General features: G+C 46.9%; 1 protein-coding gene across 6 annotated transcripts in view; it reads left to right on the top strand.

Annotated features, from left to right (window-relative positions):
- The window catches only part of UNC13B (unc-13 homolog B), a 359,613-nt gene that overhangs the window by 308,377 nt on the left and 33,574 nt on the right, over positions 1–17,662 (top strand). For all 6 annotated transcript variants that reach the window (XM_045020551.1, XM_045020545.1, XM_045020550.1 and 3 more), the window contains 5 exons: positions 983–1,079; positions 1,852–1,995; positions 3,615–3,692; positions 6,258–6,335; positions 15,574–15,662. In XM_045020551.1, the coding sequence (XP_044876486.1) occupies positions 983–1,079; positions 1,852–1,995; positions 3,615–3,692; positions 6,258–6,335; positions 15,574–15,662 (486 nt within the window). The remainder of the gene's footprint in view (positions 1–982; positions 1,080–1,851; positions 1,996–3,614; positions 3,693–6,257; positions 6,336–15,573; positions 15,663–17,662) is intronic.

The raw sequence follows: 17,662 nt of genomic DNA, 5'->3' as shown, positions 1-17,662 counted from the left end.
TACTGAATTAGCTTGCCAAAGAGCCAAACAGACTGGATCCAACTTGGAGAGCAGTTGTGCCTTCGGGGGAGAGGATGCCAGGCTACCCTAGGGAGATACGGGCAGCGGAGAGCAGCACTGGGGTGGAGAAAACTGCCTCATCTGGGGTCTCCCTCCCACAACTTCCAAAATATGTTCCTGCACCTGGAGCCAAAATGGCAGGAGGCCCAGGGAAGCCACTTCCTTCTCTCTTTCCTTATGCAGATCCCACAGTGAGAGCTGCAAGCTCACACAGCAAACTTCTCTTCCCATACCTGTATCCCTTAGCTTGTCCCTGGGAGCAAGTGTGGTTAAATTCCTCAGAGCCACTGGTAAAAGTCTCACTAGCCCAGTGAGCACATGGCTTTTTGGGGGGGGGGGGGGGGGTTGGAGGGCTAGTAACCGAGACAGGAAAAGAGAAAAATGAGTAAAAGCATTGAAAACAAAACCAGAGCCAGGCTACTGAAGAGGGAGAGAGCACAAGCAGAGATGGAACAGTGCAGGGGGAGAATGAACCATGTGGGTGAAATGGTAGCAACTGTGCTGAAGCGCGTGGTTATGAGGGGCCCCATCTGACAATCCAGTGGCGGGGGTCAGGCGAGATTGTGGCCTCTTGTTCCTGCCCAGGAAGCAGTGTGGGCACACATGTAAGTACACCTGTGTGCTCGGGTGCTGCTGTCCTTCAGATCCTCCCTGGGGAAAGCCAGCTGGGCACCCAGGCAGATAATAATCCGCTTTCAGCCTGGCTTGCTGGAGGGTCAGCTTCTGTCTGGCAATAAATGGAACCAATAAAGCTGGGGAGAGGAAAGCCAGGATTTTTGCTGTCTTGAAGGCATTTGAGTCACTGAAAGACTCATCGAGTGCTGGGAGGTGGGAATGCCACAAGATTAGTAGTTGTGAGTAGGCCCCCGGGCGGCTGCTGTGTTTCACACTGTAACTTGCTCTCTTCCTCTCCCTGTGGCAGATGGTTTGAGCAGTTTGTGATGCAGTGGCTGGATGAGAATGAAGATGTTTCCCTGGAATTCCTGCATGGAGCCCTGGAGAGAGATAAGAAAGATGGGGTATGTAGCTGGATTACTGTGCCCAGGCACCAAATATTGCCACAGCAAATTCAGAAGCCTGAATGCGGACACAGCCATTTTAGCTCACTGAACAAATGGGAATCTCCTTTATCTTGAAACTTTGTCCCCAGGTCCTCATGAACCATTTTAACCTAATAGGGAGAGCCGAGCAATTCATTTACATACGCTGCTGCTGCTAATCCGTGTCAGCAAGCGACTTGGCATTCTCCCACGTCCTGTGAGATAAGTCATTGAAATACATGAAACTAGGTACGTGTCTAATCGTGACAGTGAAAGTGACCTTAATCCATCTTTTCTTTAACCTCACCGAGAGCTCCCAGAAGGCTCTGCTGTGATGTGCAAAGCCTGTTTGAATTTGGATGACAGCCCTCATTTATAGTTCTCCATTTGAAAAAAAATCTCTGTGCAGTTTCTTTTCCATGTTGCTCATTAAATGAGCAGGCAAACGATGCATTTCATGAAAGGTCTCAGCAATGTGTTTGCCATTCCCGGGTGTTGAGTCATGTCCCTACCTGGTCTAGACCGCAGTTGTCAAAGGGGGAGAGGTCCTTAGAGCCCATAGAAAATTAGGTGCCAGACTTCTTTGGGCCCCTTTGAAAACTCCCTCCTTAATTCTGAGGTGAACGTGCTCTGCTTTGCAGCTGCCCAGTGTCCACGCAGTAGAGAGAGGACAGATACCTGGGAAATACCAGCTGCCTCTCCCAGATCAGTTCAGGACATTCAGAAATTACCCTGTGTGGTTTTTGTTTAGTTCCAGCAAACATCTGAGCATGCTCTGTTCTCCTGCTCGGTGGTGGATGTCTTCACACAGCTCAATCAGAGCTTTGAGATCATTAAGAAGCTGGAATGTCCGGACCCTGAGATTGTTGCTCACTATATGAGGAGGTTTGCTAAGGTAACAGCACTAGCATTTAGCTCTTCATCTGCCTTCAGTTGTATGGAGAACTTTAAAGTCCTTTTAGGGCTTCTTATTGTTGGTTTTAACCGATAAACACTGATAAAAAACACCCCCTGTATAAAAAGCAAAATAAAATACAAATTTAGAAAACATTGGCATTTCTCCAGTAAGCACTGAAAATGGTTACTTGTATCTAAGGGCCTGTCTATGTGGAGCAATAACACACACCACAGCAGGGCCGCCTGCGGGCGGGGGGCAAATGGGGCAATTTGCCCCAGGCCCTGGGCCCCACAGGGGCCCCTGGCCCCACCTCTGCCTTCCCCCATCCCCCGGCGCCTCAGCGCACCGCGTCAGGAGCGGCCCTGGACAGCGCTGTAGCGGCGGGACCTGAGCTCCTCCCAGTGAGTCAGAGCCGTGTGGTAAGGGGGCAGGGCTGCGAGCTCCGGTCCCGCCGGAGCCAGGCTGCTGCAGCGCTGTCCAGGGGCCAGGGCAGCTCCTGGACGCGGCGCACTGAGGCTCCGAGAGAGGGGAGAGGCGGCGGTAACCCAGGAGCGGCCCTGGACAGCGCTGCTGGGGGCGGTCAGGGGATGGGGAATGGGGGGTTGGATCATGGGCGTTCTGGGGGTCTGTCGGGGGGGGGGATGGGGTCCGGGCAGTCAGGGGACGGGGGGGTTGTTGAGGGGGTGAGGGGACAAGGAGCAGGATGGGTTGGGGATTCTGAGGGGGGCAGTTGGGGGGCAGGAAGTGGGTGGGGGTCAGATAGGGGGCAGGGCCAGGCTGTTTGGGGAGACACAACCTTCCCTACCCTGAAGCCCATTCAGCAGTTTGAGGCTTGCAGACAGCTATTTAACACAACTTGCCAAGCTGTTCGCTTTTCCCTTAGGGCTCCCATCCCTTTCACTTCTCAAATGCCAAATGAGAGTCTACATTTAATTTCAGTGCCACAGGGAGAGTCATGTCGGGGGAGGGGGGGCAGCTTCATTTCAAATTAGCCACTTTAGATTAACAGTGATAGAGCCAAGAGAGCCATGGGGGCGGGATCACATGAGAAGAGGGGGGCAAGTGGGGCAATTTGCCCCGTGGCTGCAGGGGCCCCCACGAGAATGTAGTAGTCTGTAGTATTACACCTTTTTTTATTGAAGGGGCCTCCAAAATTGCTTTGCCCCAGGCCCCCTGAATCCTCTGGGCGGCCCTGCCCCACAGGGGTGTGATTTCCAAAGCACGCGAGTGTGTTGCACATTACTTGGTTCGTGTAGACCCTGCTACTGTGCACTAAAGGGTTCCTAGTCCACTGTAACATGGTGCTGTTTGAAACAGGACTACGTTAAAGTGCAGTGAGGAGCATTACAAAGAGATTATTCATTAGAGTATACGCAAAGAGAGAGCCCTTAAAGCCTGATTTTCAGACATCTGCATAAAACTCAAAAATTGCTTAAAAAAGAAATAGCCGCCCAAAAATGAAATGAATGAACCCTGAAGAACAGAAGCTAAGTGCTTTGGCGAATCCTGTCTACTCTAAGTTATTGGTTTGATTTTATTTTTGTGTTCTCTTGCAAACATCCTGCCTTTCTCCGTGGAAGAGGAGAGTATAACATTGTTCGCTGTTGTCTTTGCAGACAATTGGGAAAGTGCTGATGCAGTACGCTGACATTCTCTCCAAGTGTTTCCAGTCCTACTGCTCCAAGGAGAAACTAGTGAGTAACATTTGATTTCTCCCCGCCGCCCCCTTTAGAAATCCAGGCATCATTGAACCGTTCTGCAATAGCTTTAAAATAGCAGGTAAAGGAGTCCTCCTACTGCAGCTGAGAAGCCATAAACCTCGTCATTGTGCTCATGTCATCAAGCCTCAGGTGTGTTATGGAGTTAACGTTGATTTGCTCACCTATAAAATAAAATTGGGCACTTGGTGTGTGTCAGTCCCACCACACCTGTGTCAGAGGGTTTTGCTCTCCATTAAGGAAGTGGAAATAAATGTTCCAGACGCGTGCACCTTGCAGACCCTGCTGTGATCCCCTCCCCAGGCTGCAGCTGCCCATGGAATTGTAGAGAGCAGAGATGGACCCTTCCTGTCGGGCTCATGCTTGCACGGTGTGCTTGGCCACGTGCCAAGGTGATGGCCAAGGCAGACTCTGCCTGACTTGCTGGGGCTTGGACTCTTCTCCCCATCTTTCCATTCTGAACCTGGGGAACTGCTTATGGCAGCTGCTGTCACCTTTTTCCAGGGCCCTTTGGAGTGAGGCATCAAACCTAGTGTCTAAACCTTGTTTTATGGCTATGAAAAGAAACGGGCGTGGGGCACTCTTTGTAGATCTTCAGACCATGTCTGTCTCCCAGTTGGTTTTCACAAACACTTCCCAGTTTAGTATCCTCTGCTTCTAACCAACTTGTTGTTCAGCCCCGTTTCTAGGTCGTTAGTGGTGGTGGTAAATAAAACGCGGTGTCTGAAATCTGGGTGCTTGTCGCATGCTGTTCTTGATGTTCTTCTTTAATGAAGCCAGGGGAATGCTCCAGCCTCCTCTTAGCAAGTGGGTTTTCTCCCTTTGTGCTCCCGTGATTCAGACTCTGTCCTTGACGTTGGCGGGACATGGCACCAGAGATGTCAGACTCAGGTCACAGTGGAGTGATCGTTAGGTGTCGCTCCGGGCTATTAGTTGGTGTATTTTTCCCTGTGTGGTTCAATAGGTAATGCAGCCGCGGCTGCCCCAAGAGAGTGGAAGAAAAAGATGAATGTTGTTCACTCCATTGTCCTGTGTTTACCAAGGCTTTCTCCCCTTTCTGCTCCAAGTGCTCATTGTTTATACGGTTTCATTGTTTCTACCCATAATTATTTTCTTCAAAAGAAATAATTTCCCACCATTTTCCTAAAGTAGAGTCCACCTGTGGTGTTCACAAATGGTTCAAATCTGCTGTAGTGTCTGAGCAGTGATCTGTGCTTTACCCAACCCGATAGCCTGCCAGGGATACAGATAGAATTGGCATCCATCCATGTCTGGGGAAACTTAACATTTCATTCCCAAAGTTTTCTTTTGCTAATGGCACACACAAACAGCAGTGAATTACCCCAAAGAGACTGAAGCCAAAATAGTACACATCTGATCCGTGCTAGTGTGGTGGAAACCTTAGCTTAATCTCTGGAAGGAAATGCCCATTGCGCGCCCCAGCATGTAGACATAACCATGAATGACAACAGACGGAGCTGGGACACTGCCATCCCCCAGTTCTGCTCAAGAGGGATGGTCCAAACAAGACAAGCCATTACACTTCTGTGACCTAGAACTCAGTCAGGCTGCCAGATGCTCCTTTTCTTCAAGACCCAAGTCAGTGACCTTCCTTACTTCATATAGATCAGGCAGGAATTTCCCTATATATGGACAATTGGGAAGCACTCTTAGAAAACCCCTTGATTGGTAGATGTAGGGTTTGGCAAAATCTAATCCCCTATATAGAAAAGCTTCTATTCAACTGGAAGTCTGGCACTCTCATCAGGAGTGTTACTGGAGCAGAGGATCATCATTCCTGGGTGTTTGACTGTTTGATCCAGTGGGGAGCTGTTCCCTTGTAGGCGGGTGGATTTGCTCCTTTGTCGGGGTACTTAAAACAGAAGATTCATCTCGTCCCCTTAGGATTAATGCCACTTCACCATGGCCTGGTAGTTTTCTAGGTCAGGTATCTGCCTCTATGCTACAAATCCTCCAAACTGCTACTGGATGCTATTGTCAATTCAATGGCTCCATGGGTAGTGTGCTCAAAGGAAAGATTCTGAATGAAGCAGCCTGAGACATATCAGTGCATCCCTTCTCCCTTCAGCCCTAGCTGAGTCCCACCCTAGAGATGTTTGGGGTCTGCTACATAGTCCCTTAATTGCAAACAGGGGGAGCTTGAGCAGATAGTTTTCCCCTCACTGATGCGTGAATTTCTGGGAGTGGCCACCTCGGTGTGTCCTTATGTTCTGTATGCAGTTCAGATCTGCACAGGTCAGAGTTGAGAGAGTGATGTGAGAATGGACTCTTGCAGGAGGGCAGCTGCCGGTTGTCTACTGGAGCAACCCCTTAACCACTGATTGGCATGTCTGCAAGCAGCTGCCCCCTTTCCCGGTTGGAGAGAAGGACTTTCCTCTTTAGCTTTGTTAGCACTGAAATCTGCCCTTCCTCTTCATTTACGTTCTGGGGGAAACTCTAGCCCTGGCTATGCCAGTGAAAGAACAAACAATACTGTTGTCACCCGAATCAGTAACAAGACTTTGCCATTGCCTCCTTCAGCCCTGCATCCTGATGAACAACATTCAGCAGCTGAGAGTGCAGCTCGAGAAGATGTTTGAGGCCATGGGTGCTAAGGAGGTACGAGCACTAAAACTGGCTATTTATGCACATAACTACTGGTTTACCTAGAGACTCCGGTAAAGAGTAGGGCCCCATTGCTCTAGGTGCCGGGCTGTCGGAGTGAAAGGACAGCCCTTGCCCTGAAAATCCTTCAGTCTAATTGAACACAACAGCAGGTTTTTCAAACAGACAGGAACAAGGGAGGGAGGACAAGGGAAGAAGTAATAAGACAGTAATAAGAACATGCCTTAATGTGGGCTGGACAGGGGCACAACAAGATGTTTTCAAGTCTGTTTTTTAAATATGGTAAGAATGTCAACAAACTCTCCCCATTATGGGCATAAGTAACTTTGTGCAGTGTGTAAATGAAGGGCAGTAACTTGGTTGGGAGTAAATGACCTACATATAATCTATTCTAAACACACATGGGCTGTGTAATGTCTCATTCCTTGGATCCCTAAGAAAGGGTTTGCCAAGGTCGATTTATTGCCGTGTTCCTGTGAATGTTTTGTTCAGAGGGTAGCAAGTTTCAAAGACATGAAAGAATTTTGTTTCAGTTGCTGTTGGTGAAGAGAGGATGCGCAGCTATAATGTATATCTTTTTTCCTCTCTTTTCATTGCTTTTCAAGACTCAGGATGATGAAGAAAAGGACATTGCTCATGTTAGGAAAAAATCTTTTTCAGAGCCTCGGGGCATTTTCTTTAGCTGTGATGTGCTAGATCCTGCGCTGTCGTCTGCACGCCAAGAGGCTAGTTCAGGGGTGGCAGCTCAGCTTTTTGACTCTGCACTGTTGTTTCCATGTCTCTCTAGTGCTCAGTGGCATAATTCTAAGAAGTGACAAATGCTTGTTTTTAAGTTAAAAAAACAAACAAAAAAAAACAAAAAACAAAAAAAGCCCTGCTAAATGTTTCACTGGCTAATGCAAGGGCGACAGCAAAGAGGTTTTCTTCACAGTGGAGTTCAGTTCTCCTGAAACAATATGTCCCAGCAACCTCGACTTGTATTGCACAGGGTGCACCCAGCCTTGACATTACATCAATCATGGCCCCGAAGGGCCAGTTTTCCAGAACAATTGCTCCCATGATTAAATGTATGTAACTGATTTTATGAAGGCATCGCTCACACGTACGGGGGTCACCACTAGGAAATCAGCATTTGCCAAGTTACCCAACAGTGCTATCTGATAGCCACGGTATTTCCTTATACTTACAATGGGGAATAACCTAGTATCTCAAACGCCTGATGGTAAACTGTATTGAATGACAATCTAAACGCCGTCGCTTAGCCTGGGTAAGATCACCCTCCGGAAAGGGCGCAGCTTTCAGCACAGAGTCTCAACAATGCCTATCCCAGCACTTCCCCAGTGAGTTGAGAAATCACAGGGGGGTTTCAGCTTGGACCACAGGTTCACAGGAGAGACCTGTGGCCAGCACTGGGGGGGTGCAAACCTCTGTATTTTCACACTCCCGCCTAATGCTGCGTGATGACTCAGCACTTCATGAACAATGAAATAACAAGAGCATGTTGAACTGTTTGGTGTAAGGTACAGTACAGTGTGTGTAACGTACTGGAGTGTTTAGGGTACATATGTTCTGCACCCCGTCTGTGGTACGCTAACGCTCCACCTCTGTCCAGACAGTCGGTGCTCAGGGTGCTTAGACTCTAGCTGGAGCAGGAATGCAGATCTCAGCTGTGATATCACACAGCAATCATCCAGAACAAAAGCACATTTATACAAAAACTCATGTATCTGCCAGGACCTTTGTGAGCTCCCTCTGCTGCGAGCTTCTTCCTCCCAGCCCAGCTTGTCCCTTGCAGCTTCCTCCATTGAAAGCCTCCTCCTGTAGTGACATGAAAATGGCTGAGAAACTGCAGGCTCTTCAGCGGTCTCCCTGCACTGTGGGGTTATACAAGGAGGAGGAGATGTTCTGGGAGCTCTGGCTCAAACCCTGTGACTCATAGCCTGGGAGCTAGCAAACCTGGGGAGCGAGAGAATGCAAATGACATGTTGAGCAACTGGAATATTGTTTGCTCAATATATTAGAAAGTTTTCTTGGGAGTGAAACTCCTTGCTACATGCTGTTTGTTCACCTCATCCACCTGCCACTGCTCACCAGAAATACTTCATTTAACTTGTGCCAAGTACCTGAAATAGCTGACCTCCCCAGGGTTCTCCTCTTGGCATGCATTTAGTACTTTGCTGCATAGATTAAAACCCTGCCAGATCCTTGGTTCCGCTAGCCTAGACTGCCTTGTTCTAGTTTTAGTGGCTACTCTGATAGTGATTAGTCCTGGCCAGTGAATATCAATTAGTGAGATGACAACTCTGAAAATAGAGCTAATTATGTGTTCTGGAAATCCCTCATCTTGTGCAAAGTTTGTCTTCTCCTTCAAGAAGGACAATTACTTGGTGTTTACAAGAGATGCATACAGCATCCATACGTCATACAGTGGCTGGCACTAAAATATAGCAGTGAGGGCAATGTTTATATAGAAAGCAATGAGAGGAGGTATTTCTCTGTAAAGAATAAGAAAATGTCATGGTGAGATCACATCAGTGCTCTAAGTAAATGTTTATTTTTTTGTGTTACCCAACGTACTGTGGCTAAATGGAAGCACCTTGACAGTTTTCCTGTAATTTATACTAATAAATTAGGAGTTGCAGGTAGACAAATCATGTCTATTAGGAGTTGCAGATTGACAAATCATAGAAATTAGGAGTTGGAGGTGGTGAGAAAGATGAAATGAATTTAAGATAGCATGCGCTTTGACTGCTTCAGCTGCATTCTGTTCACCTAATCCATCTACACCTGGAGTACTTCTAATATTACAACGCTCCGAACAGGTTTCAAATAGTTGTTCCTTCTCTTCCCAGCTGTGAAATCCCATCCCTGCCTGCATTCCTTGTACTCTCCCTGAAACGTTACCCAAGGATATCAGGTGTGGGATAAGGCAGCATTCAGCCCTAGACCCCTGGGTGTAATACCCAATATCTTGTGACCCACTGAGGCTAGAAGCTGGAGCACAAAAGATCTGGAAAATCCTCCTTCCAGTGGGGTACTGCCCTTGTTTCCCACCTTGGAAGATCCCAAGAGATTCTCTCATTCAAACTACATTATAATTGATAGAAAAGCTCTTTTAGATCATTTTAGAGTTTTATAACACTTTATTTTTCTCCCTTTGAGCCTGTGCAGTGGATCTCATGCTGCTAGGACAACTTGACTTAAAGGGATACAAATATTATCAATACAGCTTCTAAAAACCTCTCTCAAATGTCAGGTGTTTGGGAAAAAAATAGTGTTTCTGCAATTATTTGTAGTGGTAAAAGCATTATACACAATGGTGTTGTGGTGTAAATGTTGTAGGCACAGATTCTCTGGTGATGGTAGTCATATATGTTCCCAGATGTCACTGACATAACTTTGGAGTAACTTGTATAATTCACTCATCTCTTCACAGATGCATAATGACATTTTTCTGAAAGCTCTGCTCTAGGAATTATTTTGGGGCAGGTCTCCGGCCTGTGTTACACAGGCGCTCAGACTAGATGATCACAATGGTCCCTTCTGGCCTTGGAATCTGGATATCTTTGAATGTGGCAGTCATAAATTCATGCAAGCAAAGCAGTCATAGAATCCATAGAATATCAGGGTTGGAAGGGACCTCAGGAGGTATTTAGTCCAACCCCCTGCTCAAAGCAGGACCAATCCCCAAATGGCCCCCTCAAGGATTGAACTCTCAACGCTGGGTTTAGCAGTCCTCTGCTCAAACTACTGAGTTATCCCTCCCCCCTCATGCCACTTGTGCTGTTTTCTTGTCACCCCTGCTTGGGAATGGTACAAACAGTCTGACAGTGGGCAGTGTAATACTTTCTATTTTCATTCGTCAGGAACGACTTTGCAGCCCACTCACTGCCGCCTTTTGCCTTTCACAAGTTATGCAATCATTAACTTCTGCAGGATAAAAACCCATGTACTGCACTGCCCACTGCCACGAATTCTCGATATGCTGCAAAAGCCCAATTAAAAGGTGTAAAAACTTAGATTTTTTTTTGAAGTACAAGCCTCCCAGGGAAAATATCAGAGAATATTATTATTTACAGTAGAACCTAAGAGTTACAAACACCAGAATTACGAACTGACCAGTCAGCCACACACCTCATTTGGAACCGGAATTACACAATTAGGCAGCAGCAGACACACACGCACAAAAAAGCAAATACATTACAGTTCTGTGTTCAATGTAAACTACTACAAAATAAAGGCAAAGCAGCATTTTTCTTCTGCATAGTAAAATTTCAAAGCTGTATTAAGTCAATTTTCAGTTGTAAACTTTTGAAAGAACCACCATGATGTTTTGTCCCGAGTTAGGAACATTTCTGAGGTGTTCATAACACTGAGGTGCTACTGTATTGAGCCTTGAGAACAAAGTCTTTAGTAGATCAGTTTTCATGCTATCAGCTAAGCTGTATGAAAAATGCTCCAGTAAAAAAACATACTCTCTTCTTAGTGTTCAGCCAGATTTCTCCCTCATTTTAAATGCTAAGTCACCTGTATGACAGACCCCAGGATAGCTGAAAAACAGCCTTGACTTTGTTATAAGAACTGTGGGAAAGCATTCCTTGGGTCCAGGCTCCTGCTAAGAGCTTCTTATCCTGCTGAATTCTCCAGGCTTGTAAGACTGCTGTCAAATCCACAGTAGAGTTAGAAATGCCTACTGCTGGCTTTGCTCAGCCCTCCATCTTCTCCCTTTCCTGAAAGGTGGGGGAGAAGTGAGTGATCCTTGGGACCAAGTGACAAAAGCCAATGTATTGTGTCCTTTTAAAGAAGGTCTCAATCTGGTTTAGCTTATCAAAAAGAAGTGTGAGATGTGTCTTGATTACAGTGTACAAGTACCTATGCAGAGAGAAAGTGCTGGTACCAAAGGGCTTTTTAATCCACCAGCAAAAGGCACGACAATCATCAGGAGGTGGACGTTAGAATCAGACAAAATCAAATTTAGAAATAAGGCACAAATTGTTACCGGCAAGGGGATTAACTATGGGAACAAACTGCCATGGGAAGTGGTAGAGTCTCTATTTCTTGATGTCTTCAAATAGAGACAGGATGCCTCATCTCTGAAAATCGAGAGAATGCTTCCCGGCTTCATGTGTAGGGTGGGTGTTGAGAGTCTCCATTCATTGTCTCGACGCTGCTTTTAGATCCTCAAACGATGCTGTGGAAGTGCCAAGTATTATTCCTACTAGAATTAGAACATTTGTTCAGAATTCATCACCCTGTAGTCTAGGCTGTCTCATGTTTCATAGAAAGAGAACATTTTTATTAGCTTGCTTTCTCAGTGTCACGCTCCATGCACCCAGCGTGAGGGAGATTGTAAGGCTCAATAAGGCAGTGAAGTTCCAGCTTCCAGCAGAAATGCCATGGTCATGATATGCATTACAATGCACCAACTTTCTAATATTCCTTGCTGCTCCGCTCTGCAAGCCTGGTTTATTGTGCAGTCCAAGTGGCATTTCCTGTTCTCATGGATAGCTGGTACACTTTGCTGCTCAGTCAATGACTGCTAAGTATTTTTATAATTGGAGATATACCAATCTCCTAGAACTGGAAGGGACCTTGAAAGGTCATCAAGTCCAGCCCCCTGCCTTCACTAGCAGGACCAATTTTTGCCCCAGATTCCTAAGAGGCCTCCTCAAGGATTGAATTCACAACCCTGGGTTTAGCAGGCCAATGCTCAAACCACTGAGCTATCCCTCCCCCACAGGGACAGGGCCGGCTCTAGACCCCAGCGCGGCAAGCACGCGCGTGGGGCGGCCCTTTCCCGGGGGGTCGGCAGGCTGGGCCGGCGGACCTGCCGCAGTCATGCCTGTGGGAGGTCCACCGGAGCCCCGGGACGACCGGACCTGCCGCAGGCATGACTGCGGAGGGGGCGCTCGTCCCGCGGCTCGGCTGGACCTCCCGCAGGCATGCCTGCGGCAGCTCCAGCAGAGCCGCCGGACCTGCAAACCGTCCGCAGCTGCGGGAGGTCCAGCCGAGCGACCAGCGGACCCTCCGCAGTCATGCCCGCGGGAGGTCCGCTGCTCCCGCGGCTCCGGGGCGCCTCCCACGCATGACTGCTTGGGGCGGCCAAAAACGTACACCCGCCCCTGCCCAGGGATATCAGTTCATTCAAGAGCCTTTATCAGTGCTTCACCATATTGGCAGAGAAGAGTTTCCAGCTACACTGAAAGCTGAAGAAAGTCTATGAAGGACTGTAACTTGTATCTAATTCAAATACAGAAATAGTAGGCACCAATCTCACGCCCTTCTAATGGACCTAAATCCCAGTTCAGTTAATCCCCTGCAGTTTGTGTCGAGCCAGGGAATGCCAATACCAGCCATTAAGGAGCTAGTTAATACATTATCTACACGTCTCCTTCTTATGTGTTAGCAGCTGTTCAGAAGAATCAACATCTACATAATGACAAAGGATTTTTCTGCCACTGAGCTGAGAAATTCAGCACCACAGCTGGCTTTCCTTCCACTATCACTTAGTGGCTACTAATGTGTAATGAGGAAAAAACTAGAAACTTTTTTAATCAGTGTCAGTAGCAGTCTTGTTAATGGCACCTGAAAAGGGGGCGGGGGTCAGTTTAGAGGAGAGACAGTGCTACAGGGATCTGAGTTTGGGTCTGCAGCCCCTTGGCCAGAAGCACTGTAAAGGCCTGAGTGTTCATCCCCTGGGTGAAGTATTGCTCCCAGATATCCTCTCTAGCCAATGCAAAACTTGGTGATGATAGGATACCGAGGAGCCATATTTTGCTCTCTGACAGGAGGGGAAGGGGAGGTTCACTGCTACAAGAATAAAATAGAAGCAGCAAAGAATCCTGTGGCACCTTATAGACTAACAGACGTTTTGCAGCATGAGCTTTCGTGGGTGAATACCCACTTCTTCAAAACGTCTGTTAGTCTATAAGGTGCCACAGGATTCTTTGCTGCTTCTACAGAACCAGACTAACACGGCTCCCCTCTGAAGAATAAAATAGTAAGAGGCAGCCTGGATGCACTCAATGCATCCTCTGTAGTAACCATGCTCTGAGTTCCCCTAGCCTCTGTTTGCCAGAGATGGATCACTTGGTGAGATTCCCTGTTCTGTTCATTCCCTCTGGGGCACCTGGCACTGGGTACTGGGCTAGATGGACCGTTGGTCTGACCCAGAATGGCCATTTTTTATGTTCTTATGTAACTTTCCACAGTAAAATAACTCATTCGTTGTACACTGCATGAGCTCGACATTCCAAGGGCCATGAGTTGCAATGCACCATCGCTGTCATAGATGCTGACCTAAGAATATCCTGTGGATTCAGCACAGCCACAGCCTGTAGCTATGAAGGAAATAGCAGACTATAAGGCGTGGTGAGTGATCAGTACCAGATCTGCTGGCTTGTGTAAGAAGAGAGCTGATCCTCTAGTTCAGCTGGCAAAGCATTTGTCTGTAATGTCACGGTGAGTCACGCTGATCCTGAGTCCCACTCCCCCAGACAGTGGGCTGAGCTCAGGGGAGTAACGGTGCTGTAAACTGCACATTCTGCATTGGAGACTAAACTGATGATGTCTTACATGCCTGGGGAATAGAAGGGGGCTGGAGGGTAGAAAGAAAAGCAACCGCTAGGAGACTGTATCCCTAGCTTTGTACCGGTGAGTTGGGCCCAAAGTCTCTAGTTAGCCTCCTGATCGAATCCTGCCATCTTCACTGCTGCCTGTGTGGAGAAACAGGTGCACAGGGAATGACATTACAACTCACATTAATAAAGCTGGAAAGTCACTGCAGGCAGCGCTTCACTCCTGAGACTCATCAATAAACCAACAGCTGCTATTTCTCTCTCTGTTTTTGAAAACTGATCTAGAAGACTGGTAAGCGCACTTTCTAACACCTATTAAAATCTGGATTTTCCCAGCTAGCTTATTAAAGGGAAAGGAGTGAATCCCATTCCAAAGCTCTGTATTTCCCCAGAGGCTTTGCTTTCTCTGATAGATGCTAAAGGAGATAAGCAGGACTCCAGCCAGCACAGAATGTGGTAGCAGGAACTCCTGTTGTCTTTAATTCCTGTCTAGCTCCAATACTGAGATTTAGCCTAGAAACCTAAGCCCCTGAATTCTAGCCACCGCACTGCTGTTGCAACAAGTACCTGTATCAGTGACTAGATGGTCTAAGTTGGAGGTCAGGCTCGAGTTCCCAATTCACAAACAGCAGAGGCGTTTTATTTATGCTTAAGAACCAGAAGACTGATGTAACCGGAAGTGATCCTATCTTACATTCATATAGCATTTCCAGCCCAAACTCCACATGTGCAGGCAGCGCTGCCCTGCTGAAATACAGCCACCTAAGGCTGGAGAGAGGCAACCGCCAGCATCAGGCACACTGCACAAATGCAGAAGAGGGAAATTGTTGGCTATGGGTCGTGGAGCAAACCAGGACTCTTAGGGCAGGGGTCAAGAGGTCAGTCCTGTTCATGCAGTGCAGGCAGGATCTCAGGTTTTCATGTCTCAGCTGAAAGACTCGCACGCTGTGATCTCGATTGTATCTCAGTCTAACTCAGGAGTATTCAGGGCTGAGCACTAAGGGGCCAGATCTTCATGTGTTCAGGATCCCCAACTGGGTCAGTATTTTCGAAAGTGCTCAGCACATAACCGCTCCCTTTGTGACACTTATGGCCAGATTTTCAAAAGAGTGGGGGAAATGTGGCCATATTCCCCATGTTCCACTGAACCGCAGCCTGAAGTCTGAGCAAAGACTGGAGGTGGAAGGTGGTGCAGCTACTGTCAAATTCACAATGGAGAAACAAAGCCCAGTAAAAAGCCACACTTTAAAGAAGCCAGTCTTCGATTAAACCTATAGCCACAAGGCGACTCGGAACCCAAAGGTATATATTGCAGTAACACGGCAGTCTGGGTTCTGTGCCAGAAAGGTTTAAATGGTTCTTTATTTCTTACCTCCACGAGTAGCAGGAAGAGGGATGACTTTGAGAAGAGGTGGTGAAAAGTAGGAGCCAAAGTAACTTTCGTTCATGTCTCCCAAGTTCTATGGGGAGGTCTCTAGTGGCTCTATCACTGGCCATGAAGCTCTACAGTGGTGCCTGGGAAAGGATACTAGTAAACACATTTTGAGGATATTTCATGTGCTTTTCTACCATTTAGTCATCAGTGGCTAATGGTGCTTTGGGGAACAGCAAACCAACCTCTGCTTTCCAGCTAAGCATTCTCCTTTTATCCACAGCTGGACCCAGAAGCAAGTGACAATCTCAAAGAGCTCCAAGTGAAACTGAACAATGTTTTGGATGAGCTCAGTGTTGTGTTTGGTAACAGGTGAGTACATCTAGCTTCTATAACCATGGAAACATTCCTTTCCTTCCGCTCCAGCTGCATCTCTCCTGAGACTGAGAGATGAAAGTAAAACACATGGCAATTTCACAGTGTGTTTCTGTTTTGAATCAAATTCATGGCCCTGACTTTGCTCAATTCTTCATGTGCTCAATTCTCCATCTGAAGAATTGAGAAACTTTCAGAAAACTGTATCTGTTGTGTTCATTGCTCTGCCTGGGAACAGAACGTGAGAATCTGAACTGTGAAATTTGGATTACATATATTGCTGATCCTGCTGCTAACAGCACTTGTGTCTGGGAGAATTGAGTCCTGTTCTTCATTGCTCTGAAAGCAGTTTCCAGTTGAACATTCAGAAGTGATATTCTTGTTTAAATGCAAACATTCTGTTAAAGTACGTAACAGCTGAGTGCTTTCTGATTGTTAAATGAGTATTAAAATCGGAAGGAAACTGGCTTAGCGTTTGTGATTCACACTGAGACTCGGTACTCTAGTGTTGCAGAGGTTGGCACTTTTTTATAGGCTGGTCAGTCATTGCTAGCACCAGTGCCAGAATTGTTGCTAGTTGCAATTAAAAGCTTTATTTACAAATCATAGATACAAATTACCTGTGGCAAGGAATGTGCCTCAGCTATCACAAATCTACAGTGAGCACAAAAGTTGCAGCTTAAGCAAAACTGGAAGGCTGAAGACTGTCTTTACCTTTGCTGGATGTTCAGGTCTCTGTATGGAGGCATGGATTGAGTATCAACTGGCCATAAATATGTTTAGCCTGCGAATTAGAAGAAGGTTTCTAACCGTCAGAGAAGTCAGGTTCTGGAACAGCTTCCCAACAGGAGTAGTGGGGGGAAACAGCTTAACTAGTTTTGATACATTTATGAATGGGATTTATGGGCGGGGGTGGCCTGTGATAGCAGGAGGCTGGACTTGATGAGCCAGGAGTTCCCTTCCATCCTATGTTCCTAAGTAAAATGTCCCCCAATTGATCCAGTCTATTAATCTTTGACAATCACTATTCCCCACAATAAGGACAGTTCATCTCATCTATGCCCTATAAAAAGCTTAATGCAGGCACATCCAGTAGTGCAGCTCCTTCTTGGGTGGTGAGAATAAAAACTCAGCCTGACTGCTCTGCTTCCCATCCATACATTTGTAGTATTTATGACCGTCAGTTACTTTGTGGGACTTATTGACACACAGCTGCATTTTCAGCATATGGAACTGGTAACTAAGTGCGTAACTCCCATTGCTATTCATGGATGGTGGCAGCAGGAGATGGGGAGATATGAACACATGGAACTGAGTCAATGACATTCATAATTAGATGGAGGATGAGTGAGAAATCATAATTAGTGGGTTAGTATTGTTATCTGACACTTGTCTTCACAGTGTCAATGTTACAAGACAATTAGGGTGGAATCTTGGCATTTGACAGTGTAATTTACAGAGATTATGCAGTATCAGGACATGTTATCAGGGAGTGTTTCAAAAACGTGTGCCAGAGAGAGAGAGATTAACCAGTCAATAGGGTTCAGCTGCTTCATTTATTCAGAAATGATGGTATCAAATTAAAAGTGGAAGGGCAGTGTACTGTGCAAGACAGATCTCCTCCTGGATGTAACTGAGAGGTAGGATAGGTGTCCTCACTAGCATAAAAAGCATCTGTACAAATGGCAACTCCTGGGACACTTTGCACCTCTTATGCATCAGATCTTTTTTCATGTTTGAGGGATAGCTGCAGTGGCTGAGGAAACAGTTACATCTAATTTCCCTGCTCCCTCTGTCCTGAGGAAGCACCATCACAGAGCACAGCATGACAGAGACGTGTTTGGCCAAAGAGCCATATTTAGTGCATTACTGATGGACACAATGTGTGGATACTGGGAGAGTAATTCACCCCATCGCATGGTCCCACACCCACCTCTTCCCACTCTCACACTCCCTTCTGGAAGGGCTGTAGGCTTCCAACACTGCATAACAAACAA

Source organism: Mauremys mutica, chromosome 6 (genome assembly GCF_020497125.1).
Source record: "Mauremys mutica isolate MM-2020 ecotype Southern chromosome 6, ASM2049712v1, whole genome shotgun sequence".
In the NCBI taxonomy this organism is placed as follows: domain Eukaryota; kingdom Metazoa; phylum Chordata; order Testudines; family Geoemydidae; genus Mauremys; species Mauremys mutica.
Note: the sequence above shows the minus strand (reverse complement) of the source record. Positions and strands in the feature narration are given on the sequence as shown.